Source organism: Solanum tuberosum, unplaced genomic scaffold (genome assembly GCF_000226075.1).
Source record: "Solanum tuberosum cultivar DM 1-3 516 R44 unplaced genomic scaffold, SolTub_3.0 scf00202, whole genome shotgun sequence".
NCBI lineage: Eukaryota > Viridiplantae > Streptophyta > Magnoliopsida > Solanales > Solanaceae > Solanum > Solanum tuberosum.
Window position 1 is genome coordinate 1,022,870 of NW_006239128.1, and position 25,187 is coordinate 1,048,056.

Consider the following 25,187-nt stretch of genomic DNA (forward strand, 5'->3'; position numbering starts at 1 on the left):
AGTTATTTTTCGATTATATTTGGGGTCCCAAAATCAACACCATGCGCAGAATCTCACATGTGCACATGTTCCCTTTTCCCCCCTTAAATAATACGCCGAGTCAAATTTTACTTCATAAATTGGAGCGTAAGGGTCTAAATATGAAGGTTTTGAACTCATAATTTTAAATAACTAAGAATTTGTAACTCATTAAGTTTAAATTTTGAATATAAGTTACTTTCATGGTATCATTTTATGTGCCACATTTTTCTTTCCTATTTTTTCCGGTAAAGAATGACACATACAACATTTATGACTTATTTAGACTAATTTTTTTCTATTTTTCTTGAACTTAGTGCCTAATCAAATGCCACTATATAAATTGGAACAAAGGATAAATTAGAACAGAGGATAATATATCCGAGTCTGACAGCAAAACAAATATTTTTTGGGCACTACTTAACAAAAGGGACCCTCCCTAATAACAAACTAAAAACAGATGGGCGAAGTGTCACAGACAAACTTAACTCCGTCATTTATCCCAAAGGCCAAAATGCATCACAATTTTTTTGTGAGAGTAATGTATTTTGGCCTTTGGGGTAAACTGACGGAGTTAAGTTCTTTTGTCACAGTTCGCTCATATATAGGCCAAGTGTCCGTTTTGGTTTGTGTTTTTAAGGAGGGTCCCTTTTGATATGTAGTATAGCCTAAAAAATGTCCGTTTTGACGCCAGACTCTAATAGACTCTAATATATCCAGCTACTTTCTGGTATGATGAAATTATAAACTTATTTCCTCTGGAATGTCCAATGATTCACATCTTAACCGATCAGGACTTGACACGCAGCTTAAGAAACTAAAGAAGATATTCTTTTTGAATCAAATAAATTAAAAAAGGAAAGTAAGACAAATAAATTGAAACGAGAGAGTAACAGTTGGAAACACATTTTATTCCATTAGTGAATGATACTGGGCTCAACACAAGAGGAGCAAAGGCCACTAGGAATGAGCAAACAGCAATGGATGTGTTATTTCTGCATTATGCAGAGACACTAAGAATTGATCATGAATGATAACTGAGAGTTGATTTTTTGTCGACTCCCCGCGAATTAACTTGCAAAATGAACTTCTAGGACAAGTCCTCGAGAGTGAAAATACTCGTGGAACGCATGAACGATGATCAGTACGTTGAATGAAAATGCTTGATTGGGATATCAGGCAACTATCTGCCTGTTGCCAGTCTGAGCATTTCACTTGGTGTATAAAAAATCTTCCCAAGGGTGACGGTATAGAGACTGTTTCATTCTCTTCTGGTCGAATGTGTGCCTGAGATTGAAAAATACGTTAAGACAACTGATAGAGAACAAAGCTAAGTCAAAAAGCTACAAGGAAACTACCCAATGAGACCGATTGAACGAGCTAGCACAAACAGCCCATTGAGGTAGCCAATTTCCACGATTTCATCGATTTCTTGCTTGGTGAACATTCCAGTGCCATCGAGGAGATCCAAGAAGAGGGACCCGATGACACCATCAATGTTGAAGATTAAGTTGTTTGCCTTTGAGAGAGTATAAGTTTCAACTTGAACCGCGTACTCCATGTACTCAACAGACGGAAAAGTTTCCCTTGCATAACGCTGCAATAGCTCCACTCTCTTATCTCTGTTGTCTCCTCTCTTTACCCTTAGTATCACACAAGTAGAGATAACATATATTGATTCAGTGTCATAAGTGCAACGAAGCATGAAACGTTACAATTTCATCACATTTTCAAGCACATTATATCAATTAGTTGACTAGATTTATCCATCAAGAATGTTACAAGAAATGCCGCTACCTGTGGCCTATTCCTGGCACGCGAATGCCCTTTATCTTCATACCTTCCACGAATTCAGATGGTGGAAGACCCTGCAATAAAGATCACGCGAGAAGCTATAGCATGAAATGCACCAAGTTCACCATACGACTGAAATAATTCTTATCAATTATTTAGTTCTCACCCTGTCATAAGCATCCTTGAAATACCGGGCAGCATCATCAATAGCACCACCAAATCGGGGACCAATAGTCAACAATCCTGTTACATAGCCACGTTAATCCTAGAGTTGATTTCTCATATGGTCACTCAACCAATCGTTATTATCTTAGAAAGTCACATTTCTTCTTGATTCAAAGTGAAAGCTCAGAGAAAATAACTATTAATTGAGTGACCATTGAGAAATAAACTCGGAGAAAACTCTTTAGCAATTCAAAAACTGTTAGTCTGCAACATACCGGAAACTAAACATGAAATCAGGTCTTTTCCGGCCCTAGCAGTCACAATAGAATTGTGGGCACCAGAAGCACAAGGACCGTGATCAGCACACATCATGATACAAATCTGTTGAGTCCAATCAACAACAAACAAACAGATCAAGGTTCAGAAACACGTTGACAATCGAGATGGAAATTGATTAGTCTCTAAAATTAGCAAGTTAATGACTAAATGGAAAGAAAGATTGTGGATTACTTTAATGAAACGTGAGCAATAACGCGGTAGGGTGCGTTTGAACCACAACAGAGAAACGACATCACCAACACCATATCCCTGCTCCACAAGTGTTGACATGGGCACGCCAGCATAGCGTTGCTCTACTACGCCTATAAATAGAAATGAAGATAGAAATCAGCTTTATTGTTAACAGCAAAATGGTGGAAATAAAACAGCAATCTTTAAATAGTATGCACAGAATTCAACTCAAACCTCTCTCATCAGATATGGTGGAAATAATATGAGTTGGAACCCGAACTTTCCCGCTCTTAATTGCTGTGCTAAGATCTTCAGGAATTTGTGGCGGTGTCACTTCCTTTATAGGTGTTATTTTGCCCTCTTCAACCTACAACATGACCAAATGATCTTATTAAAACGGGTTGATATCTCAGATAGTCACTCAACTAATATTTATTATCTCAGAAAGTCACTTTCTTCAACAAAAAAGTGACGTTCTGGGACAATAACTATTAGTTGAGTGACCATACCTGAAATCAACTCTATTAAAACTAATAGCAGGTAAGAAAATTCGATAAGGGAGCTAGGTGCAATGCCAAGATACTCACCAGCTTTTGAAATGTTTCTTTGATAACTCCTTCAAAAACTTCATAAGAGATAGGAACCACGGCTCCAGCGTCTTTGAGTGCTTGATTCTTTGCTTGTGCTGACTCCATTTCACCATTATTCATTTCCCCCTAGTTACAAAGTTTCAAGAATAGTTAGACTTCAGATTTGACGTAGGATAATAGTAATCAGAGAAACAAATGCATGGAAGGAAATGATAAGAGGCAAAAAATGAAGGAATCAAGGGAAATAGCACACCGCGTGGCCAAGCTGAACTTCTGACTCGACCCAACCAACAACCGGCTTGTTGATTTTTCCTTGCTTGAGGGCTTCAACTAAGGAATATTCATCTCGTCCAGAGTTCCCCGAGTACAACAATCATCTTAACCTGATTAAACAAAAACAAGGATAACTCAAAAAATGAACAAATTATTAAGGGCAAAATGGCCTGATAGAAGCAGGAGAAATGCATTAAGACTAAGGTTCATGTCTTAGAAACTTAAGAGCTAGCTTTACTGCAATAAAATTATAAAAGCATAATATGTAGCCCTTTTAACAATATGATTCCACAAATCAATTACCTGTGGGATATTGTTGAAGCGCAAAACATGAACAGAAAGGGTAGAGCCAGGGAAAACATAGCCTCGAATTGCGATTCCTGCAAAATCCACAGAATTCACATTCTTATTTTTAAACACAAATGTCATAAAAATGATTCGAATATATATAGATTCAGAATGACAACCTTCATAAATTCCATCAGTCACTCGGGCGATTGTATTGTATAGTTCATTAGACATACCACCCTGTATATTAAGGAAAAGTTATCCTTAAGTTTTTATAATAGAAACATTCACTATCCTTGAAACCATAAAAAGTACTACTCGCTCCGTTTCAATCTGTTTATCTTATTTTCTTTTCTAGTCTGTTTCAAAAAGAATGTCTCTTTTCCTTTTGCCAAGGAGCATAAGACAATAACTTCTTATATTTACGTTTGCTAAACATACTTAGAAAATAGTTGAAAGATTTAACTGAACTATTGGAATCAATATGGTTTATACATACGTTTGGATGAAATATTCTGTAAATTCGACCAACAAGATTTCTTGTGTGTGTTAAAGATGAAAGAGGCTCCACAAAGTACTCACAGATTTTGAGACAAAGCCGACAGATCCAGGTCTATAAAGCTTGCATTGAATAATGTTATCAGTTGTTCCAGCAGTATCACCAATCTTAAAAGCTCCGGCTTGAATGCCGCCAACAGTAGCTGGACCAATAATTACCTGAAAAGAGCACCACATTTACATCATATGTTAGATTGGTATGGCTAAATTGGATCGAATTTTGCTGTTTTTTCTTTCCTGCAGTATCTCAACGTGACATAAACGTGAAAGGGGTTCAAGAATCAGTTATATATTTCTAATGTTTATTCATCCTTTGATTTTCCATCATTACATAAATGTCTATGACAACAATAAAATATCCAGTGTAATCCCACTGGTGGGGGTTTGTGGAGGGTAGAGCATACACGGACCTTATCTCTATCTCTCCGAGATAGAGAGGTTGTTACTGATAGACCCTCAACTCGATCAAGTAAAGCATCAAAGCAGTTGAAAACAGGGAATACGGAAATGAAAGCAATAATAACAACGAAATATAAATGCATAGACACGAAATCACCTTATTGTTTGTCTTTGCATAAGCAATCAACTGCTTAGTGTCTGACTCAGGAACACCCTCGGCTATAATCGCTATGACTCTGATGGTTGGCTGTTTAAGAGCAGACATGGAGGAAGCAAAAGCACTGCATTGAGTTAAGAAATTAATGAGCAGAGCACATCTTTTGCATTATCATATTTTCTTCCAGAGAAGAAGGAGCACTACTAACAGAACAAGAATTAGCGACAGACAAATTTTGTAGCTAAACAGAAAAATCCATCGCACTAATCCTACTTAGCGATAGATTATCAAAAAATTCTGTTAGCTACGAGTGATTAGATTAGCCACGAAGTTCGTAGTGGCTCTTAACACTACCAACCTTCTTGAAGATGCGAAGTTTATAAATACATCAGCTGTGGGATGCGCAGCGCAAGCAACTTCAACGCTGTAGAAGTGTAAAAATTGCAAATAAGAATGAAAATTAGTAATACCACAAAATTTGCTACTACTCAAAATCAGTATAAACAAGGCTGAAGTGTGTGACTGTCTCATCTAAAAACATATGTTGTAGCTTTTAGCGTGATGATAAGCACTTGATCAAAAATTGCCAGGAACCAAATTTAAGAACTCAACAATGAGATAAATGAAAGATTGAGAAAGAAATGAAATAAATTAACGCACGTTGAATGTACTGGGATTGCGATTTCCTCCTGACCGAAGAAAAGTTTCTTGAATCCCTCAGAACCAGGATTTATGATTGCAACAACAGAAGGTGTTTCTCTCCCTATAAGTTCAAAAAAATGTAAACTTCAATTTATCACAATATCGAAAAGCACAATAAGTTTGGATTCACGTTCATTTTCGAGCAACGTAACATGATTAAGGACGTAAAATGTAATACTACTCACTACAAAGAAAATCGAAGTCAAGCATTTGTTGGACAGGAAGTTGCTTGTAGTTGTAGAATAAAGCTTGTGTAGTCCTGGAGAAAAGCTGTCCAGTAGCCATTTTGCCTAGTCAATTTTCACGACCTGTACACAGTGGGCGGAGCCAGAAATTCAAAAAAAAAAGAAAGTTATTATGTCAAGGAGATTGAATAACTTATATACATATGCAAAATAATCACTTTTTCCCCATCTACATAGTGGGATGGGAGCTACGGGTGAAGATGAGTTGTGTTGGAGGGTGGAACTGTCGAACTGACACAATCAATATGGAAATCTCTAGTTCGAGTAGGGAAAACAAGTTTCATAAATGACAATTCCAAGCTCATCGTCTCCTCCAAACCCCCATCTATTGACCACCTACCCCTCACCACCACACTCGATAGTATTTTACTAAATTACATATAAATGTTCTCGGACAATTTTTTTTTTTTTTAAAAAACACTTACTTTCCCAAAAAAACTTGGAAAACATTCTCCTTCACACTGAACAAGCAAAGGCAGAGCATCACTGAATCCACTACTTTTCTAGTAATTAATAAGCTCGAAAACACCTAAGGAGACAAACAATTCAAGTGATTATAGACTAACAAACATAAATTTGAATCCAGAATTCAGCAGAAGGGAAAAGACTCAAATATGTCATTAAACGTTGAGAAAAGGCTCATCTATGCCATCCGTTAAAAGTTTACCTCATCTATGCCCATTTTCGTTTGAAAAAAAAGGCTCATCCATGCCATCCGTTAAAAGTTTGGCTCAACTATACCATTTTCGTTTGAGAAAAGGCACAACAGTTAACACATAATGGCATGAATAAGTCTTTCCTCAAACGGAAATGACATAGATCAGCCGCCAAACTCTTAAAGGATGACACAAATGAGCCTTTTCTCATAGTTCGATGACGTATTTGAGCATTTTCCCACAGAAAATGACAAAATCACAGACACAATAACACAAAAAAATAATTAAAAAATTGATTGAATTAGAGAAAAGAAATGAACCTACCTCATAATATCTTAAGGCTCACAAAATGATCTCCAAGAGGGATGTGTATATCATCTGATAGTTCATGTGATTGACACTCAAGCTGTAGTATCAGAATTTAAATCAATGTGTGTGGTTAATAAGTGATAGGATTATTGATTTCGAAATCAATGTCACTACAATAAAAATAGCTTTTAGCGGCAATAAATATACACGTTAACAAAAAGTGATAAAATTTTATCAATATTAGTTAATTGCCATTAGAAACATTTACAAATAGTATTAATTGTCTTTAAAAATACATATTTAATCATAATTAAAATTATGATCATTAATTAATTACTGCTAAAAATCATGAACATTTCATGTATCCCCACCACGACCTTAATTGGTCGGAGAGTGAGGAAAAGAGAAATAGATGTGTGTACGTAATTATATTCACAATTATTGTACAGAGAGGAGTGGGGCTGCTGCATGGGAATAATCCACATTTAATTGTTATAATTTCCTTTTTTAGAGTCAAATTATAAGAACTTTGACTAACATTTTATGGAGTATTTTTTTTTATTATATTGATATGCAAAAAGTTGTAATTTATAGTACTTTTCGTATAGTTTTTGAATATCTAATTTTTTTGTTTAAAATATCAAATTAATGTAATCTAATTTAACTTTGAAAATTAGTCAAATTGACTTTCGAAAAGTGCAACATGACAAATAAAAGTAGACGAAAGTAGTAGCTAATTCAGAAAGAACAAGAATTAATGAGTACTGGGTGGATTCAAAATTTAAATTTTATGAAAAATATAAAAACAATAATAATAATATTAAATTAATATACATAATTGAGTCACGAATAAATATTATTTTGTCTTTATATTATTCTCTTTTTCTTTTTCTTGAAATATATTACTCCTTGTTTAAACTACTACTGAAAAAATGCTGAAAAATATATATCTTTAAAATTGATCTATGGAGGTCGGTTTTTGATATCGACTAGGACAATACCTTTGATATCAAAAACCGACCTCGTACCTATTTCTGAAGATCAATTATATATTTTTCTAGATGAAAAATATTATCTTTCAGAGTTCAATTTCTATAATTACACAATTATAAAAGGCGCATGTATATCGTTTGCACGAAACACTTTGAATAGAAAATATCGAATACGTTGGAATTGACAATTGTTTTTCGACCGTCTTCATCGTATTTTCCAAAAAAAATTAATTGTTTTTTCAAGTGATTACGTACTTGAGTACGTTAATTTTGATTTCTTTAAGGTGAATATCATAGTCAATATCAAAGGTGTTTAGATATAGCAGACAATATTATCAAAATCTCCGAAAACTATTAAAGTTTTGAAAATCGTCTTTAGTAAGGAACACTTTAAATTAATTTTCAGATGCGAATCTTTATTAGTTTATTAGTCGAACACTAAAAGACTACCGGACATCAGGTGAAAAACAAAAAAAGAAAGGGTTGGATATAGCGAGTCGGAAACAACATTTATACTTCACAGGAATAAAGTCTGCATACACGCTTACTCTTATCCATACATCACTCGTGGAATAACACTGACTATTCAATTGTCATATATATATAACAGACAATACCATCAAAATCTCCAAAACAATCTCATATAAAAAAGACAAATAAACATGGGTTAGTATATGTTGGGAAAACTTATACCAAGCTTGTCTTTCAATACTTTTCAAGATTTGAGCAAAAAATGTTCAATTTTGATCAAGTTTCTAATAAATTCAAGGAATTAAATAGTTCAGAATCAAATGAAATGAACTTATTAAACTTTGATTTTGTTAGTGTTGATGATTGGGATTTTAATGTGGAAGAAATAGAGCCGTTGATGAACCTAACTCAACCGCAGAAGCTAGCTCAAAGGGAAAATGATTGTACAAGTCTTATAAAGAGCTCAAGTTCTCGTCTAGATCGTCCGATGTGGGATTTTTCTCATCAACAATCTCAATTGCCTTCATCATTCAAGATCCTGAAAGATTATGACACAACAAGGCTCATCAAAAGATCAAAAACAGAACAGAACATCATTATTAGTAATGAATGTATCAAGGAACACAATGGATCTATGTTATCTACAGACGAAATCCTTCGTTTAGGTGCTGAAAAGTTCATCCAATCGTTTACCATTCGTGGTGATCAAGAACCATACATGTTTAGCCATCCATTTGCGAGCTCATTTCTTGGCCTTCCTGAGGAAGACACTAGAAATGTGGCACTAGTCGAAAATCTTCTTGCTTCTGCTGAGAAAGTAGGCCAGAAACAGTTTGATCGCGCTAGAAGGATTCTCAACGAGTGTGATAAGTTGTGTTCCAACACTGGAAATGCAATTCAGAGATTAGTATACTACTTTTCTCAAGCACTTCATGAGAGAATTGATAGGGAAACAGGGAGAGATTCATCGAAAGGAATTGAAATGAAACGATTAGTACAACATATCGAGCATTCGTTGATGAACTTAAACCTCACTATGATTGCAGCACATCAGAACATACCTCTGTCTCAGGTGACTCAGTTTACTGCTGTTCAAGCCATTATAGATCATGTAGGTGAATCGAAAAAGGTTCATATAATCGATCTCAAGATAGGTAGTGGTATGCAATGGACAATCTTGATGCAAGCTCTTGTCACACATCAATTTGAATCTGAATCTGAATCAATCAAACATCTCAAGATAACTGCTTTATGTACCAAACTGAGGCATAAAATTGAGGAAACACGCCAACGATTGATGGACTTTGCAAAGTCATTGAACTTGCCCTTTTCTTTCAACATTGTGATGGTTAAGGATATGACAGAGCTAAAGCAAGAAGATTTTGAGATAGATAACGAGGAATCAATTGCTATCTTCGCGCAATACATCCTTATGTGGATGTTAGCGCGACCAGACAAGCTTGACTCTTTGATGAGAGTTATCAAAGGTATAAATCCTCGAGCAATGATCGTTATAGAAGTGGAAGCAAACCATAACTCACCAGTATTCGTGGACCGGTTTGTGGAAGCCCTTTTTTTCTATGGTGCATTTTTTGACTCGTTAGAAGATTGCATGAAGAACGATGAACGAAACAGGACAGCTACAGAATTGGAACATCTCAGCCAGGGAATAAGGAGCATTGTGGCAACTGAGGGTGAGGAAAGGACCATTAGACATGTAAAAGTAGACGTCTGGAGGGCGTTTTTCGCGCGATATGGTATGGAGGAAATGGAGCTAAGCATGTCATCATTGTATCAGGCAAACTTGGTGCTCAAGAATTTTGCTTGTGGGAGTTGTTGCACACTGGAAATGAACAAAAATTGTCTACTAATTGGATGGAAAGGAACCCCTCTTAATTCACTTTCTGCTTGGAAATTTTCTTGAAATGTGATATACAACATGTTTTATGAATGTATTATCATGATGATTAATTTCAAACAATATTTTTACTTTAGTTATTGTTTAAAAAAATAAAAAAAATAGGGGCAGAAGGAAGTGGGAAATGGGGGAGGGGATTACAAGGTGGAAATCGAACCCTCACCAACTAAGTGAAAGGTCACAAGTAGCCAACCAACTGAGCTACTAAGACAGTATGGCTATTTGGCAAAAGACACCACTCTTCATTTCTTTAAGCAAACACAATAAGAGCATGGTGGATAACATAAACTTTGCGTGAATGCAAGTCTTCAGAATTTCGCGTTAGTAAATATAACATGGCGTTCCAATCCAACATGTGACGGGAATCATTACATTGTACATGAACTACATGATGAATAGTTACGGTGTTTTCCTTTTGTTCAGAATTAGTTTTTCGAATACATCAAGAACTAACAGTGCACCCCCATAATGCAAAATGTAGTCTCAATCCCTCCACCTGTGGCCACAGTTTGGGTTGCAGCAAACAAAGAAGAGCGTCATACCTTCTTCTCCCCTAGCAGTTGCCTGCACATATATCAAATGTTTCAGAAAACTGTGTAAAGATATTCACTAGATAGATATTACACACGATCAAGCAAATACAGGTCGTTATAGCAAAAATCTAAAGATAAGAGTCTTGATCTTCAGTCATAATTTGTCTTTCAAATAAAGAAGTATGGAAGCTCTTAACAGACCACAATAGAATAAGGTGGTATATAGGAAATAATACACTGAAAGGATGATGTTATCTGGAGAAGTGCAAAGGTACAGACTGTTTGCTTCTATATCATTCAGGTAGTAGGATTGTAAATTTCAAGAAAAGGAGTTCCGGTATCCTAAACCAATGAGATTTAAGATTTCTTCTGAAAACTTTTAGAAGGATTTACTGGGCCAGAAAGGTTGTAGGGTGGTTGTGTAGGGGAACAGTAAAAAATTTCCTAGTAGGTGAGAACAGTGAAATTTCTCGATGCACATATACAGATAGACCAAGCTCCTGCAATTGCAGGTTAACTTGACTTGGCAACAAGTTTCTTTTCTACCATAATCGTAGTGTTTTCTTTCAAGATATTCCAAAGTAGACATCTCCAACAAGACACAGCAGGATATATGTCATCATTAATTGTCAATGTCACAGAAACTACAAAACTATTTACTTTCACCGTAGATCAGATAAAAAAATCCACATAAGATCAAAAGGCAAATATGAGAGATATGAAGCTTTAAATTGTCCCAGCCACTGAAACCAGAAACTCTGGCATATTAGTAAAAAAAGATATGAAAGCAGTAATATGTAAGCATTTGTGGCTTAAATACAAAAGAAAGCATAGACAAATGAAAATGACCTGGAAGAAAACTGCTTCTCCATGACCACATTGAGAACATCGAACAGATTTTGTACGAGGCAAAGTTGGATCTGCTGCTACATCCTGCAATACTTGTGTGCGTTCTGCAGCAGAATGGTGTATCTCATTTCTGTACACACAATTGTTTTCAGCAGGCTCCTGAAAAGTATGACAATAAGTATTGAGATGGAACTCAAAGTTGACATCACATAATGATAAAAGAAAACATAACACTAAGAAAGTACTGATCAGTGCTAAAAGCTAGCCTACAATTTCTAGCTCTTAGCGATTTAATTCTACAGCTAGAATTAGCAGCACAAGTAAAGGAGGCAAATAAGACAGACAAAGCAAAAGGAGCAATAGACAAGTCACCAGATTCCATTTTGAATTAGAATTGTATTTGTCAAAACATAGATGATCTAAAAACCTTGATGTCTACAAGCACTCGTTCTTGGAAAACGAAATTCAAGTTTCAAACAGACAAATTTTAGCACAGTAAATAAAGCAAAGGACCAAAAGTACTATTGGATAAGCTCCAACCAAATGACTAACTATTAATAATTGGATAGGAAAGTCTACTCAGAAAAAAATAGCTGGACAAGAAAGGTAATCTTTCAACTTAATTAGCTTTAAGGAATGAATGGAATTCGACAGGCAAAATTAAGGGATGAAACAGCAGCACAAAGTTTTTCCTTTATTGTTAAAATTTATTATGATTCAATGCAGCTTAAAAGATCTAGAAAATGATAGTGATTAGACTGCTATATGGAGTAATCATTATGCAGCACTGGGTGAGAATGAGAATAACATCAAGAAAAAAAAGGCCTTCGAGGACAAAAGCTTGGTAAATTAAGAAGCACAAAAGAAAACATGTTGCATATATTGGTTATATCCAAATAGGTGCCCCCTTTTGAAGGAACAAAATCTGTGGCTGGTAAAATCAAGATTTATAGCAATAATCGTGCTAATTTTGATAGAGGTACAGCTGCAATCTCAACACATATGGACCTGATACAATTAGTTGACAACATCCACCATAAGAGTCAAGCTTCCCACGTGAATCCATCCCCAGCTTTACAGGACTCGAATGATCTGATTTCCATGCCCTCTTGCACCACACTCTCACTCTCTTTCCCCTCCATACACACACAAATATAAACATTATATGTGTACACATCAAGAGATAGATGTGGTATTAGGCTATGTTAAATGGATCTTCATTTTCCTTTATTTGGTAAGCAAGAAACATTTTCTGAAGATGGATCTCTTCACATTACTTGACTAACCATCTTGAACAGGTGTAATATGTGCCTTGGTGCTTTATATGGTTACTTCAAATTACACTAATACAATCCATACCAAATACTAATACAGACCCGTATCGATTGTATAAACGAGTCTATGTAACAGAGAGTATTTAAAAAATATACAATATAGTAGATAAGTGGTGTTAGTGTCAGCTTACGTGCACCTCAATTATTCCACCGAGTACCTGCTACCTCCCACCAGCACATGTACCGGCCCATCAAAGCTTATACAAATGAGAAAATTCCACTAGTGTTTTCTCTCTCTATTGAAATTTGAACCTTGGTGTCTAAGGTTTGCACCCACTTAATTGTGTACTTAGAGGTGAAGAAGAAGATATATTATTTTCCATGCCCATCTAACGAGCAATCAGATGAGAAAGAACAAGAAAAGAGAAGAGAAGTGAAGAGTGCATAGACAGCAACTTGGCTTGGCGATCAGATGATAGTAATGAGTTATCACTTCACCTTTCATGCCACTTGAGCTCTTATTTCCGAGAAATACAGTAGACATGCTATTGCTAAGACAACTCAGACTTGAGGGAAATGAGGTCCATGGTGCCAAAAGGTCGGTTATAAAGACAACTTTAACAAAATAGTTCAACCATACTATTCAGGAAATCCAATTACAAATAGGAAGTGTTTGGGATGTTTGGATTGAAACATGCATGGATAAGACTGACACCATAAAAGCAATAAATTTATTTCACACTTTTGACACAAGAATTTCCTTTAAAAGTAAAACAAATCTACAGGAGTACACTTCATTTTCGGTTAAATGCACTGGGAGATGTGAAATATTAGAACTTAAATTTCAATCAAATAATTTGGAAACCTTAGGAAACACATCGAACCATGTGAATAACAACTTGAAGATCCCAGATTCAACTCCAATCTATAACACACTTGGTAGACAAAATCACCTCCACAACTTGTGATTTTGCATTGGACAGCCTGCTCGGTGAATTAGACCACACAAGCCATCCCGAACACCACAAATATAGCAATAACATATAGAGAAAAAATCTCCCTTAGATACTAACAAAAGATTCAATCTTTTTATACAAAATCCAGTAAGCTTCCTTGCAATTTCTACTAATAAGCCCCAATTCCAAACGAAAACTCACCACATTTGGGTTTTTCCTCAACTATACCCTAAACCCTATTCGTAACACTATACAAAACTACAAAATCCCCCAGTAAAATCTAAAACATGTCTTCACAAGTACACCATAGGATGCTGGATGTAGCACAAGCTACCAGAATCGACCGTATAAAAAGCAAAAAAAAAAAAAAAAACCAATGGGTCGAACCTGATGGTCGCAATTACGGCAAGCATAAAGGAGAATCTTCTGCTCCTTATCTTCCTTTGGATACAAAATGTTGTTACTGCAATCAAAATTCATGAAGAAATTGGTCACCATTTTGTTGAAATTAACACTTAAAATTTAATGTAAGAAGAAATCAGAACAAATAAACAAACCATTCTCGGCAAAATTTCATAGTACTCATTTTCGCAAGTTTTTTCCTTTTGAATTTCGAAGCTTTTACAGAGAAAATTGAGCGATTTGTTCTAAGCTTTTGCTGTGGGGTTCTTTGAAAGTTTTTGGGGGTTTCAATGGAGGTTTAAGGAACTTATTGTTTACTTTATTTAATTATAAAGGAACCCACCAACTGTGGAAAACTATACTAAGGCCCCAATTTTTTTAAAAATTAAATCTTCTTCTTAGTATGGTGAAACTATTCTATCTTTAACCAGAGTTCTCGGGTTCGAGCTTTGGATATAAAAAAATTATTGTAAGCGTCATCTTGAATGACCCCTGTAGTACGCGATCTAAATTTAATTGAGACTCCAATGTGGGCACTAAACACTAGGTATGTACCTAAAGTTTGAAGTTACTCTTAAACGTTCAAATTTTATAGGTATGTACCTAAAGTTTGAGATTATCTAGTTAAACTTCAAATACACATGAAATTTGTAATTGGTTAGCCAAATTTTTATGAGAATATAATATTCTCTCTGTTTTGACCTACTTTTTTTTAGTCTGTTTCCAAAAAAATGACTCATTTTCCTTTCGACAATACTTTAATTTCAGTTTTGCACGTTAAATAGTTAAAGCCACAAAATTAAAAAACATTTTAGGACATTTGACATAACTTTAATTAGAGGCAATTTCCACCAAATTGTTAGGATTGGGCTTCTGTCATTTAAAGCCTAAAGGCCCAATCAGAGACAAGACCAATTAAGGCCTTTCATTTTGACTCGGGCCTTATATAAACCTAATTTATAAAACCCTAGTTTCATTCCTCATCATCTCTACTGAAAACCCTATCACCGGCGGCAGGTATTTCAATTTCTCTCTTTCCCCTTTTCGTGCATTTGTTAAACTGAAAAAAAATTGCGATTTGGGTGCTAAATTCTGTTGGATTTTTGCTTTTTTCTTATATTTCTGTAGTTTGATTGTGAGATCGAAGACCAAAAATGGCCAAGTCGAAGAATCATACCGCACACAATCAGTCGTACAAGGCTCACAGGAATGGAATCAAGAAGCCAAAGAGTCACCGTCACAGCTCCACCAAAGGGGTATGTAAAAAAAACGCAATTTTTTATTTACCGATGTTTGCTTATCCTGAAGATTTTTCCGTTCATATCAGTTTGTTTGACTGCTCGGTTATCAATGAGTAAATAGAGAAAATGCGTTTATTATTGTTATATTTAGTAACATTTAGCTCCTATTAGGTTGTAGATTTAGAAGTTGAATCTTATAGAGTGGAAATTTGAGCTGTTGATTTTGGAATTTGAAGTTACGATTAAACATGCATTTTACTTGGAAAAAATTTGAACCTTTTTGAGTGGAAGCCCAAAAACACCATAAGCTTGATGGAAATATTTGAAAATCAGATCAAATTTCATGACCAAACATATGTTTGATGATAAGTTTTCAAAATCTATTGTCAAACACATGGTTAGATGCTGGAAAACTATAGCCTAGTACTATAAGTTGCGAGTATTCATAAAAAAAATAGTGAAAACACAGTTTAAGATGTTGTAGTTTCATGTAGTTTGAATTTCGGTTAGCATGAATGCCAAACATGTTGGGACTTGTGATGTATGGATGTGTAAGCTCGTCTTTTTCGTATTCTAAGTTATTATATGTGTAAATGCAGATGGATCCCAAATTCTTGAGGAACCAGAGGTATGCTAGGAAGCACAACAAGAAGAATGATGAAACTGCCGCAGAAGAATAGAGACTAAGCTAGAGCAATAGGGGCTTTCTGGATTTCTGTTTATTGCTGTTACTGTTATCCAAATTTTGTGTTTTTTAATTTCGTTTGTTATGGGAATATAGTTGCTACTTATGGTGAACTAGTATTTCATGATTTCGTCCGAGTATGGAAACCAATTTTACTGTTTACGCATTGACTCTTTTGCAGTAAATTTTATTACTGATACTCACCAATACATGTCCTGTGTTCCTGTTTCATCTGTTTATCTTTATTTGGATGTGTTTTGCCTAGTTATACCCACTGTGATGGAACAGTCTAATTGGCAAAACAAAGAAAAAAACACTATTGAGCATATATGGGTCGTAAACGGAAATGTGTTTTGAGTATTTTTGTCTCTGAGTGAATGAGTTTGTGATAGTTTATGGAGTCAGTGAGACACCAAGTGTGCTTGTGACTGATGTTGTGAATGAATAAAGAGTTCCTGCTGCAGACTGTTGCCTGTGTTAAATCTGAATCACTTTTGAATTCCAGTCTTTGTGTGACTTGGTCAGGTGCGTTTGTATGTGCAATTTACAGTGTTTCCTTGTTACATCTCATGCTTTCCTCGAGATGGTCTACGCAGATATCTTGATACAAAACACAATTTGAATGAAAAATAAACCATTTTGGTTTCTGGTGTTTGAAATGCAATGGTTTGATTTGTATTAGCTAACTGATGAATAATAGTATGTACGAGATGACCATTAAAATGCATGTATGGACATAAAGAGTATAATTTTTTTTTTATGAAGGATGTTTGATTAACCACGTTTTACTACGCCCACACACTTGTATCTCATCTCTATAAACGCTAGCCAGCGCTCCTAGTTCTTTGTGCACTCTCACTTCCTTTGCTAGCTATACTGAAAATCCATGGATAACACTGAGAATATTGTAAACTTGAAGAAACAATTAGGTGATGAAGTTGTTGTAGTTATGGTTCCATTTCAAACTCAAATTCATCTTGACCCTTTTCTCCAATTTGCTTGCCTAATCTCTTCTTATGGTCTCTCTGTTCACTATCTTAGCCTACCTACTTACAATCACGACACTAAGCCTCGTGCCACCGCGATAAGTCCTTCCGATTTAGCCAATATGCATTTTCATGACCTCCAAATGACTACTACTCCACTCGACCCTGATATCCCGAGTGAAGTACCTAAACATTTCCACTTATTCTGGAATGTTTCCATGCATCTCCGCCAGTCCATTACTTCCTTCTTACGTGATATTTCGTCTAAATCAAGACGAATTATAATGATTCATGATTGTCTAATGTGTTATAATGTTCAGGATATTTCATCTTTCGATAATGCAGAGTCCTACATCTTTAACCCTGTAATTTCAGCTTTTGGTATGTATTGCGATCACATATTTCCTCATGTGGGATTGCCTATCCCGCTTGAACAACAACTACTTCAAAGGCTACCATCCTCTCGAGGATGGTATTGCGATGAAATCATGAGGATAGCATCTTTTCAAGTTCAGTATATAGGGAATAGCTCCGCGGGTGATATTCATAATACAAGCAAAGTAATGGAAGGTACTAATACTTTTATCGACTTGCTTGGAATTGGACAAAACAAGTAGCAATGGGCGATAGGACCGGTTCTCCGGCCTACTAAGAAAGAAAAAAAATGGATTTCCCTGTTTGGATTGGTTGGACAAACAACCTCCAAAATCAGTTCTTTACGTATCTTATGAAATGTTGACTTCATTTTCTGATGAACAAATTAAGGAGCTCTCGATGGGTTTAGAGCTTAGCAAACAAAAGTTCATATGGTTGTTAAACGATCCTGATCTCGGGGCAGACCTCAATAGAAAATTTGAGTTTCATGCAGGGTTTGAGGAAAGACTGAATGGGGTCGGGTTACTGGTTAGAGATTGGGCACCACAAACAGAAATCTTGGCTCATTCATCCATTGGCGGGTTCTTGTGTGCGTGTGATTGGACTTCTTGTGTAGAGACCATTACTATGGGAGTCCCAATAATTGCTTGGGCTACACACTCTGACTACCCAAAAAATGGTTTTTTGTTATCAGAAATATTGAAAATAGGCTTGATCATTAGGGAATGGGACCAAAAACACGAAGAGGTGGTCACTGCATCCACCATTGATAATGTCGTGAGGAAGTTAATGGCATCAGAAGAAGGAGACGAGGTTAGAAAAAGAGCAAAAGAATTGGGGGAAGCCGTGAGGCAGTCCACAGAGAAAGGGGGTGCTTCTCAAATGGAGTTGGATTATTTTATCGCGCATATCACTAGATAGAATTTTCTATGCTTTTTTAAATGCTCTTTCAATATTTCTTTCAACCCTGTTTGAATTCTCTGCTGTTAGCTCAAACTAGTTCTTAATAAATGAATGATCTTTGAAATGCTTTAGTATCTAAATTTAGTGAAATTTTTAGTAACATCCAATATTATTGAATTCGACAGAACTAGCATATATTAATCTTTATATATTATTGGAGGCAAATGGCATTGAAGGAAGGAGAAATGGTAGTCCCCAGGAGCACATGCTTACTCTTTTTATTAAATGTCATATTCAGAAACTTGTAGCGTTTGTTAGTACAAACTTGTAGCGTCATTTTGTTCCCCTGAATAATTAGGCCCTAGTCGTTGCCATGATGAAAAAGGACAGTCCGATGCTTGAAGAAATTTGCATTCAAGCAGGTCCTGGGAAGGACCGCACCCCAAGAGGTGTTGTAATGTAGGCAATTTATCCCAACACAAGCACTAGTGACTGACTTATTTCACCAGATGATAATAGTCGCATGTATTAGCCTAGGATCTCTGAATGCATATCAACTTTTGCACTCTTCAGCTCTCTATGGCTAAGGATGTATAGTATCAGGTGTGTGTGTTTACAGTGTGAATATCTACAGACTCGAAGCTATCTTAAGTTCTTTGAGCCTTTTATTAGTACTGCTATCTGATCAGGTGTATTTGTATTTGACTCCATTTGCGCCTTATTTTCATTCACATTGTTAGATATTCAGATACAGAGAACAAAAGTATAACTAAGTATATGCTGAAGATTGAAGGTTCAACTTCATTGGATGTGTAATAGAAATGAAACAAAATTGCTATTAAAACACGCAAAATATGTCTATAGATTTGAAAAGAACAAGGGTATATAGAAACAGAACTTGTTTAACATTACTAAATAACAAATACAGATACCTTAAAATAAGATGCTGAGCTAAAATAACATAATTTTGAGTATTAAAGACATTCAAAACACTCTAATTAGACTTAAGTGGAAGGGCTAAAAGTGGTTTGTGACTAAAGTTTCAAGCAAAATGGAGCTTTGACACCATCTAGAGCAAGAATAGATGCTGGAATTCCCCACAATGAGTCCCCACATATTAGACCAGACGCCATTGCAGGTCCAAAATCTTTAGCCTTCTGCTTGTTATACATTTGCCAACAGAATAGGATCAATGACCCTAGACACATGTCAATGGCAAAGTAGCCTCCAAGGTAAAATGGTATGGCCATGCACATTGGACTCGGAATGAATCGATAAATTCTATACTTGGTCTCAAATTTCTTTAGCAGTTGAGTCACTAGGTTGATGAGAATAGCAGCCAGAAAGAAGCAAATGGAGAGATTGAGGCAATGTTTTGGTAGACTTCCAAAACCTTCGATGCCAAGTAGGGCAATTCCACGATACATGAGAGCATATGGTGCAGGGTATGAACCTTCTGGATCACCTAATCGATAGGCACTGTTGAAAATCCAGAAGACTAGAGGGGTTATGACACATCCCATGGCAGTTCCAATGAGTTGACTAAAGAACATGGAACGTGGGGATGTAAGGGTTAAATAACCAGTCTTGAAATCTCCCATCAAGCCAGAAGCTGTGTCTAGTATGCTCATCATCAAACCACATGAAGCAAGTCCAGCAATCACTCCACCATTCTCCAAACCAACCCAATAACTAAAGGTAAGGATTGCAATTTTTCCGTAGTTTGAGGCGAGGGACCAATCAGTGAGGCCGGCTCCATACGAATTGCAGAAGGCCAAAATAGGAGCAATCAAATAGGCAACCAAAACATGATACCATTTGAGCGAGTGGAAGATCATGGGTACTACGATGATTGATATGACTGCAATTCCAGCATATCCTCCAGCGGCTGCCCAGTTGGGAATCTGGTCCTTCAAGAAGTAATCATTTCGTATCTTTTCATCTTCATCGTCCTCTTCTGAACAATCTTGCTGAGTACTATTCTTTCTCTTTGTGAAACTTGAGATTGTGACCACCAACATGTAGGCAAAATGGAAAAGACCATCACCAAGCATCATGGCAATTGCGATAAATACCCTGTATCCTTGGATACCATGAAGACTCGTTGCAGATAAATGGGCAGAGTACCAGTCCCTTTCTTTGCTTCAATCATTGGCCACATGAAAGCCCACGAGAGTATAGCACCGTTAGCAATGATATGTTGACCATGTAGGGGCAAAGCATACCAACTCCAACATAGGTGGATAGAGAAATACAAAGTATAACCTTTTAGGCATATGCTTGGGAACCAAATGTATGCAAGCTAGCAAATCCGCAGCCTTCATCACGTGCAAATATCCACTGAACAGCCCCAAATATAAAGCTGAAGCCAAACGAGTTGAACAAGGAACCAACTTGTTTCTTTGCGAGCTCTGCTCCTTTAGGAGTGTGGAAACAGTTGATCAGGTATGCAGTTGCGGTTCCACTTGGATACGTCAACTTGTACTTCATTATCATCATCTTTCTTAATGCAACAATTGAGAATAAACCAGCAAAGCTAACAACAAGAAGATAAGGAAGCATCCAAGTAATAGCAAGATTCTTAGTATTAATTGGTAAATTTCCTGCATCAGCCTGAGATGCTATGTATGGACTCATTCCCAACATATAACTTGCTGTCCCACTGCTAAAAGCAATGCCAGAAGAAGCAACAATACACGTCTGTATAACGGTATTCTCCTGCCTAGTAAAAGGCTGTTTCAACATTCCAAATTTCTGAGTAAGAGCCGTCCATGATTTGATTCCGGCGAATCCCAATAGTCCAGCAGCAACATTGAGAGAAGGGATAACACCAGTAGTGAGATTGAGTTTGCAAACAATGAAGTTGAATACGACACTGAGGATGAATCCGGTGAACATTGCCCTCAACGTAATTTGTTTGTGCCAGGGAGGAACATATTCGTCTTTGAATGCATTCTCTGTTGATGATTCCCCTGCAGCTACAACTCCCAATTCTAGATCAACATCCTCTCCGGTATTTGTCACCATTATTAATTAGTAACTAATTATATTTGAACGAACGAACGAACAAACAAAGAAGAAAGTGAAAAGTAGAAAAATTGGTGAATATAATTGTAGGTGGGGGTGTCACGGCTATTTATATAAGTTTAGGAATAGCGTTTCCCGATTGAAGTCGGCTTTTGTTTAGTCTAATTTGAAATGGAGTCGGAAAAAAAGTTACAATTAAGTAAATTTTATCCTTGTAAATTTGAATTAGCTTATTTTAAGTGTTTTAAAGCTTAAATTCTTACCATAATTATTATCATTACAAACTATAAATTTAGAAATAACGTTTCCTGATTTGACATGGAATGGGAATAGCAATAATTAAACCACTTTAGATGGTTTTTGTTTAGTCTAATTTGACATGAAATGGGAAAATAAGAGTACTTTTCCTCATCACACTCAATCTGAATGGAATGGGATTACAATTACGGTTTCCTAATGGGAAACTGTAAGAAAAACTTACCAAAATAAACTATTTTCCTAAATTAATCAAGGTCTTTTTGTAGAATATATATATAGTACTTTTGACGGTTACAAATACAATTAAACCTTTTTTTATATATATATTTTCTTTCTCACACTAGTCCCTCCATTTAATATTAGTTGTCTACATTACCATAAATAATTGTACTAAATTATTTGTTAATTTACAAAATCAAAATAGTTAAAATTAATTATGTTTTATCCTTGTAAATTTGAATTAGCTTATTTTGAGTGCGTTTAAGCTAAAATAATTTTTAAACACTAGTGTTTGGATAAATTTAAAGAGTGCTTATAAGCACTTAGTTTTAAACTAAAACGCTAAAAATAAGCCACAAGTAGGGTTGTTCATATTTATGGTTGAAAACCAAACCAAACCGCAATCCGAACCAAACCGATTTTAAAAAATCGATATTTGGTTTGGTTTTGGTTTTACTAAAAAAACAACCGCAAATATAACCAAACCGAACCGATAAATTAGATATATAAATTTTATAATTTTATAATTATTTATATATTATTCATAAATAAAATATAAATATTTTGTTAGTTATTGATCAACTTAAGTATTTAACTTTACCATTTTTTCAAGCCCAACACTTAATTTTAGCCTAACTATTACAATCCTAAGTCAAAGTCCAACAAAATCCATTACTTTAGTTTTTACCTATCCTACCGCACATAAGATAGTCACACTTTCTATTAATTGCACCACTTTATCATGGAATAATAACTCTAATATTGCTTAATTAATTGCTTGATTGAACTGACAATAGCTTTCCTCTGGATTGTTCATGTACTAGTTTGTGTCTATCGAGATATGTATGTCCTCAAAAAAATTATTACTTTCAAAATCGAAAAACCAGAAAAACTGAACCAAACCGACAATAACCAAACCGAAGGTTATTTTTTTCGTTTGGTTTGGTTTGGTTTTAGAAATTTAAAAAAATCGACTAGATTGGTTTGACTTTGATTTTAACCAATAACCGATCCAAACCGAACCACGAACACCCCTAGCCACAAGTTAGAAATTCTAACATATTACTTTTGGCTTACAAGTAAAAATGAAAAGACAATTCAAACAGGCTAAATTCTCATGTTTGGTTGGTGAGTGAAAAATATTTTCAAAAAAATATTTTTTAGTGTCTAATTGGTAAATGAAAAACATTTTCAAGAAAATATCTTTCATTTCACTCTAGAGAGTAGAAAATACTTCTTATGAAAATAGTTTCTGACCTAGAAACCAATTCTGATAATCGATCTGAGATTTGAACCCGACAACCGAATAGGGACACGAACCCAACAACAAATTTGAGATCCGACCCCAACATATGATCTAGAAAATGATTGTGACTCTCGACTCAAGATTCAATGTCGACCCCAACACCTAAACTAGGACACGACCCCGAGACCTGATCCAAGATCTCACCCCAACTACCAACCCGGAACCTTACATTCAAACTGGGACCTGACCCCGACATCCAAACCTAGAAACGACACCAACGCGAGACCTAACCCCGACTCCCAACTTGGAATTCGACATTCAAACTAGACCCGACCTTGATGACTTATTCGGGATTTGATCTCGGCATCTGACTTTGGACTCGACTTCAACCTCGACCCCGATCTCGACATTCGACCCCAAATTGAGACTCGACACAAACTTAGATCTGACACCAAAATCGAAATATGACACTCGAATCGGGACCTAGAATTCGTCTTCTTAACTGGATCCCACCTTGACATTCGACCTAGGATTCAAATTTCGAATAGAGACCTAACCCCGACATTGGATCTGAGATCCGACTTTCAAACCAAGACCCAACCCTAACACCTAATGTGTGACCCGACTATTGATTCAGGACCAAACTTTCAAATCGGAATCCAACCCTAACTCTCAACCTATGATCCGACTCCAACCCCCGACTTGAGATCCAACTTTTAAATCGGAACCCGACTCTAATATCCGACCCACGACCCGACCCCCACTCCTAATCCATAACCCGACTTTCAAATTGGGACTTGACCCCGACTCTAACCTGGGACCTGACTATAATCTCTATTTATTTGTTTTACATTCAATTATTATTTTGTATTCCACTGCTTTGTGTATCTCGGATTGTATCATCGAGCTTTTAACATACTCTAAGTAGATGGAATTGCATCATATCTTTATGGTTCATTTATTTTCAATCACTTGACTTGGGATTGCGAAACTTGTTTTTCCTACATTTCATTGCACTCTGCACTAGCAAATTACACACGAACTATCAATACAAAGCATAAACCAAATAGAGGCAGAGCCTATGAGCCTCCTCTGTTCTGAAATTACAACAGAACATTCATCTTCTTACAACATTTGAAAAGGCTTCCGGGAGCACTACTTAAGAATGTCGATTTTCACTTCACACTGACACTCCAAGGCCTCAGTAAAATACCCTGGAATCAGTGTATCAATTTCTCATGAAAACCTGATTTGCAACTTAATTGATATGCAGCAAGTCAACCAAATCTATCCTTGTTACATCTCAGTGCTTTGTTGAGATGATCCTCTAGCGAGACCGGTGGTGCAGTAGTTCCCTCAAACACATTAGGCTTCAGAATTTCAGACAGCAACTGATTCACTAAGTGGCTGATGGTCGTGACTAGTTACCTGGTTGAGTTTTTTCCAATTCCTTTATCACTACAAAAAAATGCTCTATTTATGGCGGTTAACTTGAGGGAGTTCTTAAAAAACTCCATTATTAATACATTTTGTAGCGTTTTTTCTAATCCCACAATATAAATCATTTTGTGGTAGTTTTATTAAGGGGGTTAGAGAATTTTCATAAGTTAAAACAGTTTGTGCGATTATAGACCCCCCAAAATTTATTTTGTTACTATATATAAATAAAAGAATTAATGTTGAAAGTTAATTTCATTATATATACACACATTCTCCTTCTTCATTTCAATTGGATTGTAACCTTTGATTCTTTATTTTTTAATCTATTAAGATAAACTTAAATATTTTTTATACTTTTTATATCCAATTTCACTTCAATGTTTTATCTTATATATTGTAGTACTACAATTTGTATTAAGATATCTTATAAAGTCATATTCATTAATATTTATTTTTGCTTAAATTTTAATTTTATTTAATCTTTTGTAATACTAAAGTCAAATTAATTAATTAGTTACTTATTAATAATCATTAAAAAGAAAAAGCTTGTTCTGTGCATAAAAAATAAATAGTAATATTTTTCCCTCCAAAATATTAAAAATAGCCTTAAACCAAAATTTCCCACTAATTCCCTTAAAATTTCAAACCAACCAAATAACTACCCCCACTTCCCACGTAAAACTCCCACACACAAATCCCATATCATTTTCCCCCTAAACTTATTACTTTTCCTTCACCCTCTCCTCTT

General features: G+C 35.7%; 5 protein-coding genes and 2 pseudogenes across 5 annotated transcripts; 4 read left to right on the top strand and 3 right to left on the bottom strand.

The window, feature by feature from the left end:
• Nucleotides 1-908: 908 nt before the first annotated feature.
• LOC102580648 (ATP-citrate synthase beta chain protein 1-like) lies at nucleotides 909-6,771 on the bottom strand (annotated as a pseudogene).
• Nucleotides 6,772-8,389: 1,618 nt separating this feature from the next.
• LOC102588713 (DELLA protein RGL1-like) lies at nucleotides 8,390-10,051 on the top strand. Its single transcript, XM_006355694.1, has one exon. It carries the CDS (start codon nucleotides 8,390-8,392, stop codon nucleotides 10,049-10,051), a length of 1,662 nt encoding a protein of 553 aa, XP_006355756.1.
• Nucleotides 10,052-10,270: 219 nt separating this feature from the next.
• Nucleotides 10,271-14,341, bottom strand: LOC102580987 (DNA-directed RNA polymerases II, IV and V subunit 9A). Its single transcript, XM_006355674.2, has 4 exons — nucleotides 14,215-14,341; nucleotides 14,045-14,120; nucleotides 11,428-11,586; nucleotides 10,271-10,609 (listed from the first exon to the last, which is right to left on the bottom strand). The coding sequence occupies exons 1-4, from the start codon at nucleotides 14,241-14,243 to the stop codon at nucleotides 10,529-10,531; spliced, it is 345 nt and encodes a 114-aa protein (XP_006355736.1). The 5' UTR covers nucleotides 14,244-14,341; the 3' UTR covers nucleotides 10,271-10,528.
• A 646-nt stretch (nucleotides 14,342-14,987) lies between these two features.
• On the top strand, nucleotides 14,988-16,148 carry LOC102581332 (60S ribosomal protein L29-2-like). Its single transcript, XM_015312492.1, has 3 exons — nucleotides 14,988-15,076; nucleotides 15,188-15,315; nucleotides 15,900-16,148. The coding sequence occupies exons 2-3, from the start codon at nucleotides 15,214-15,216 to the stop codon at nucleotides 15,978-15,980; spliced, it is 183 nt and encodes a 60-aa protein (XP_015167978.1). The 5' UTR covers nucleotides 14,988-15,076; nucleotides 15,188-15,213; the 3' UTR covers nucleotides 15,981-16,148.
• A 723-nt stretch (nucleotides 16,149-16,871) lies between these two features.
• On the top strand, nucleotides 16,872-17,588 carry LOC107062161 (zeatin O-xylosyltransferase-like). The gene is made up of 2 exons (XM_015312500.1): nucleotides 16,872-17,153; nucleotides 17,292-17,588. The coding sequence occupies exons 1-2, from the start codon at nucleotides 16,872-16,874 to the stop codon at nucleotides 17,586-17,588; spliced, it is 579 nt and encodes a 192-aa protein (XP_015167986.1).
• Nucleotides 17,589-17,703: 115 nt separating this feature from the next.
• On the top strand, nucleotides 17,704-18,267 carry LOC107062162 (zeatin O-xylosyltransferase-like). Its single transcript, XM_015312501.1, has one exon. It carries the CDS (start codon nucleotides 17,704-17,706, stop codon nucleotides 18,265-18,267), a length of 564 nt encoding a protein of 187 aa, XP_015167987.1.
• Nucleotides 18,268-19,283: 1,016 nt separating this feature from the next.
• Nucleotides 19,284-21,276, bottom strand: LOC102589045 (probable metal-nicotianamine transporter YSL7; annotated as a pseudogene).
• Nucleotides 21,277-25,187: the final 3,911 nt, after the last annotated feature.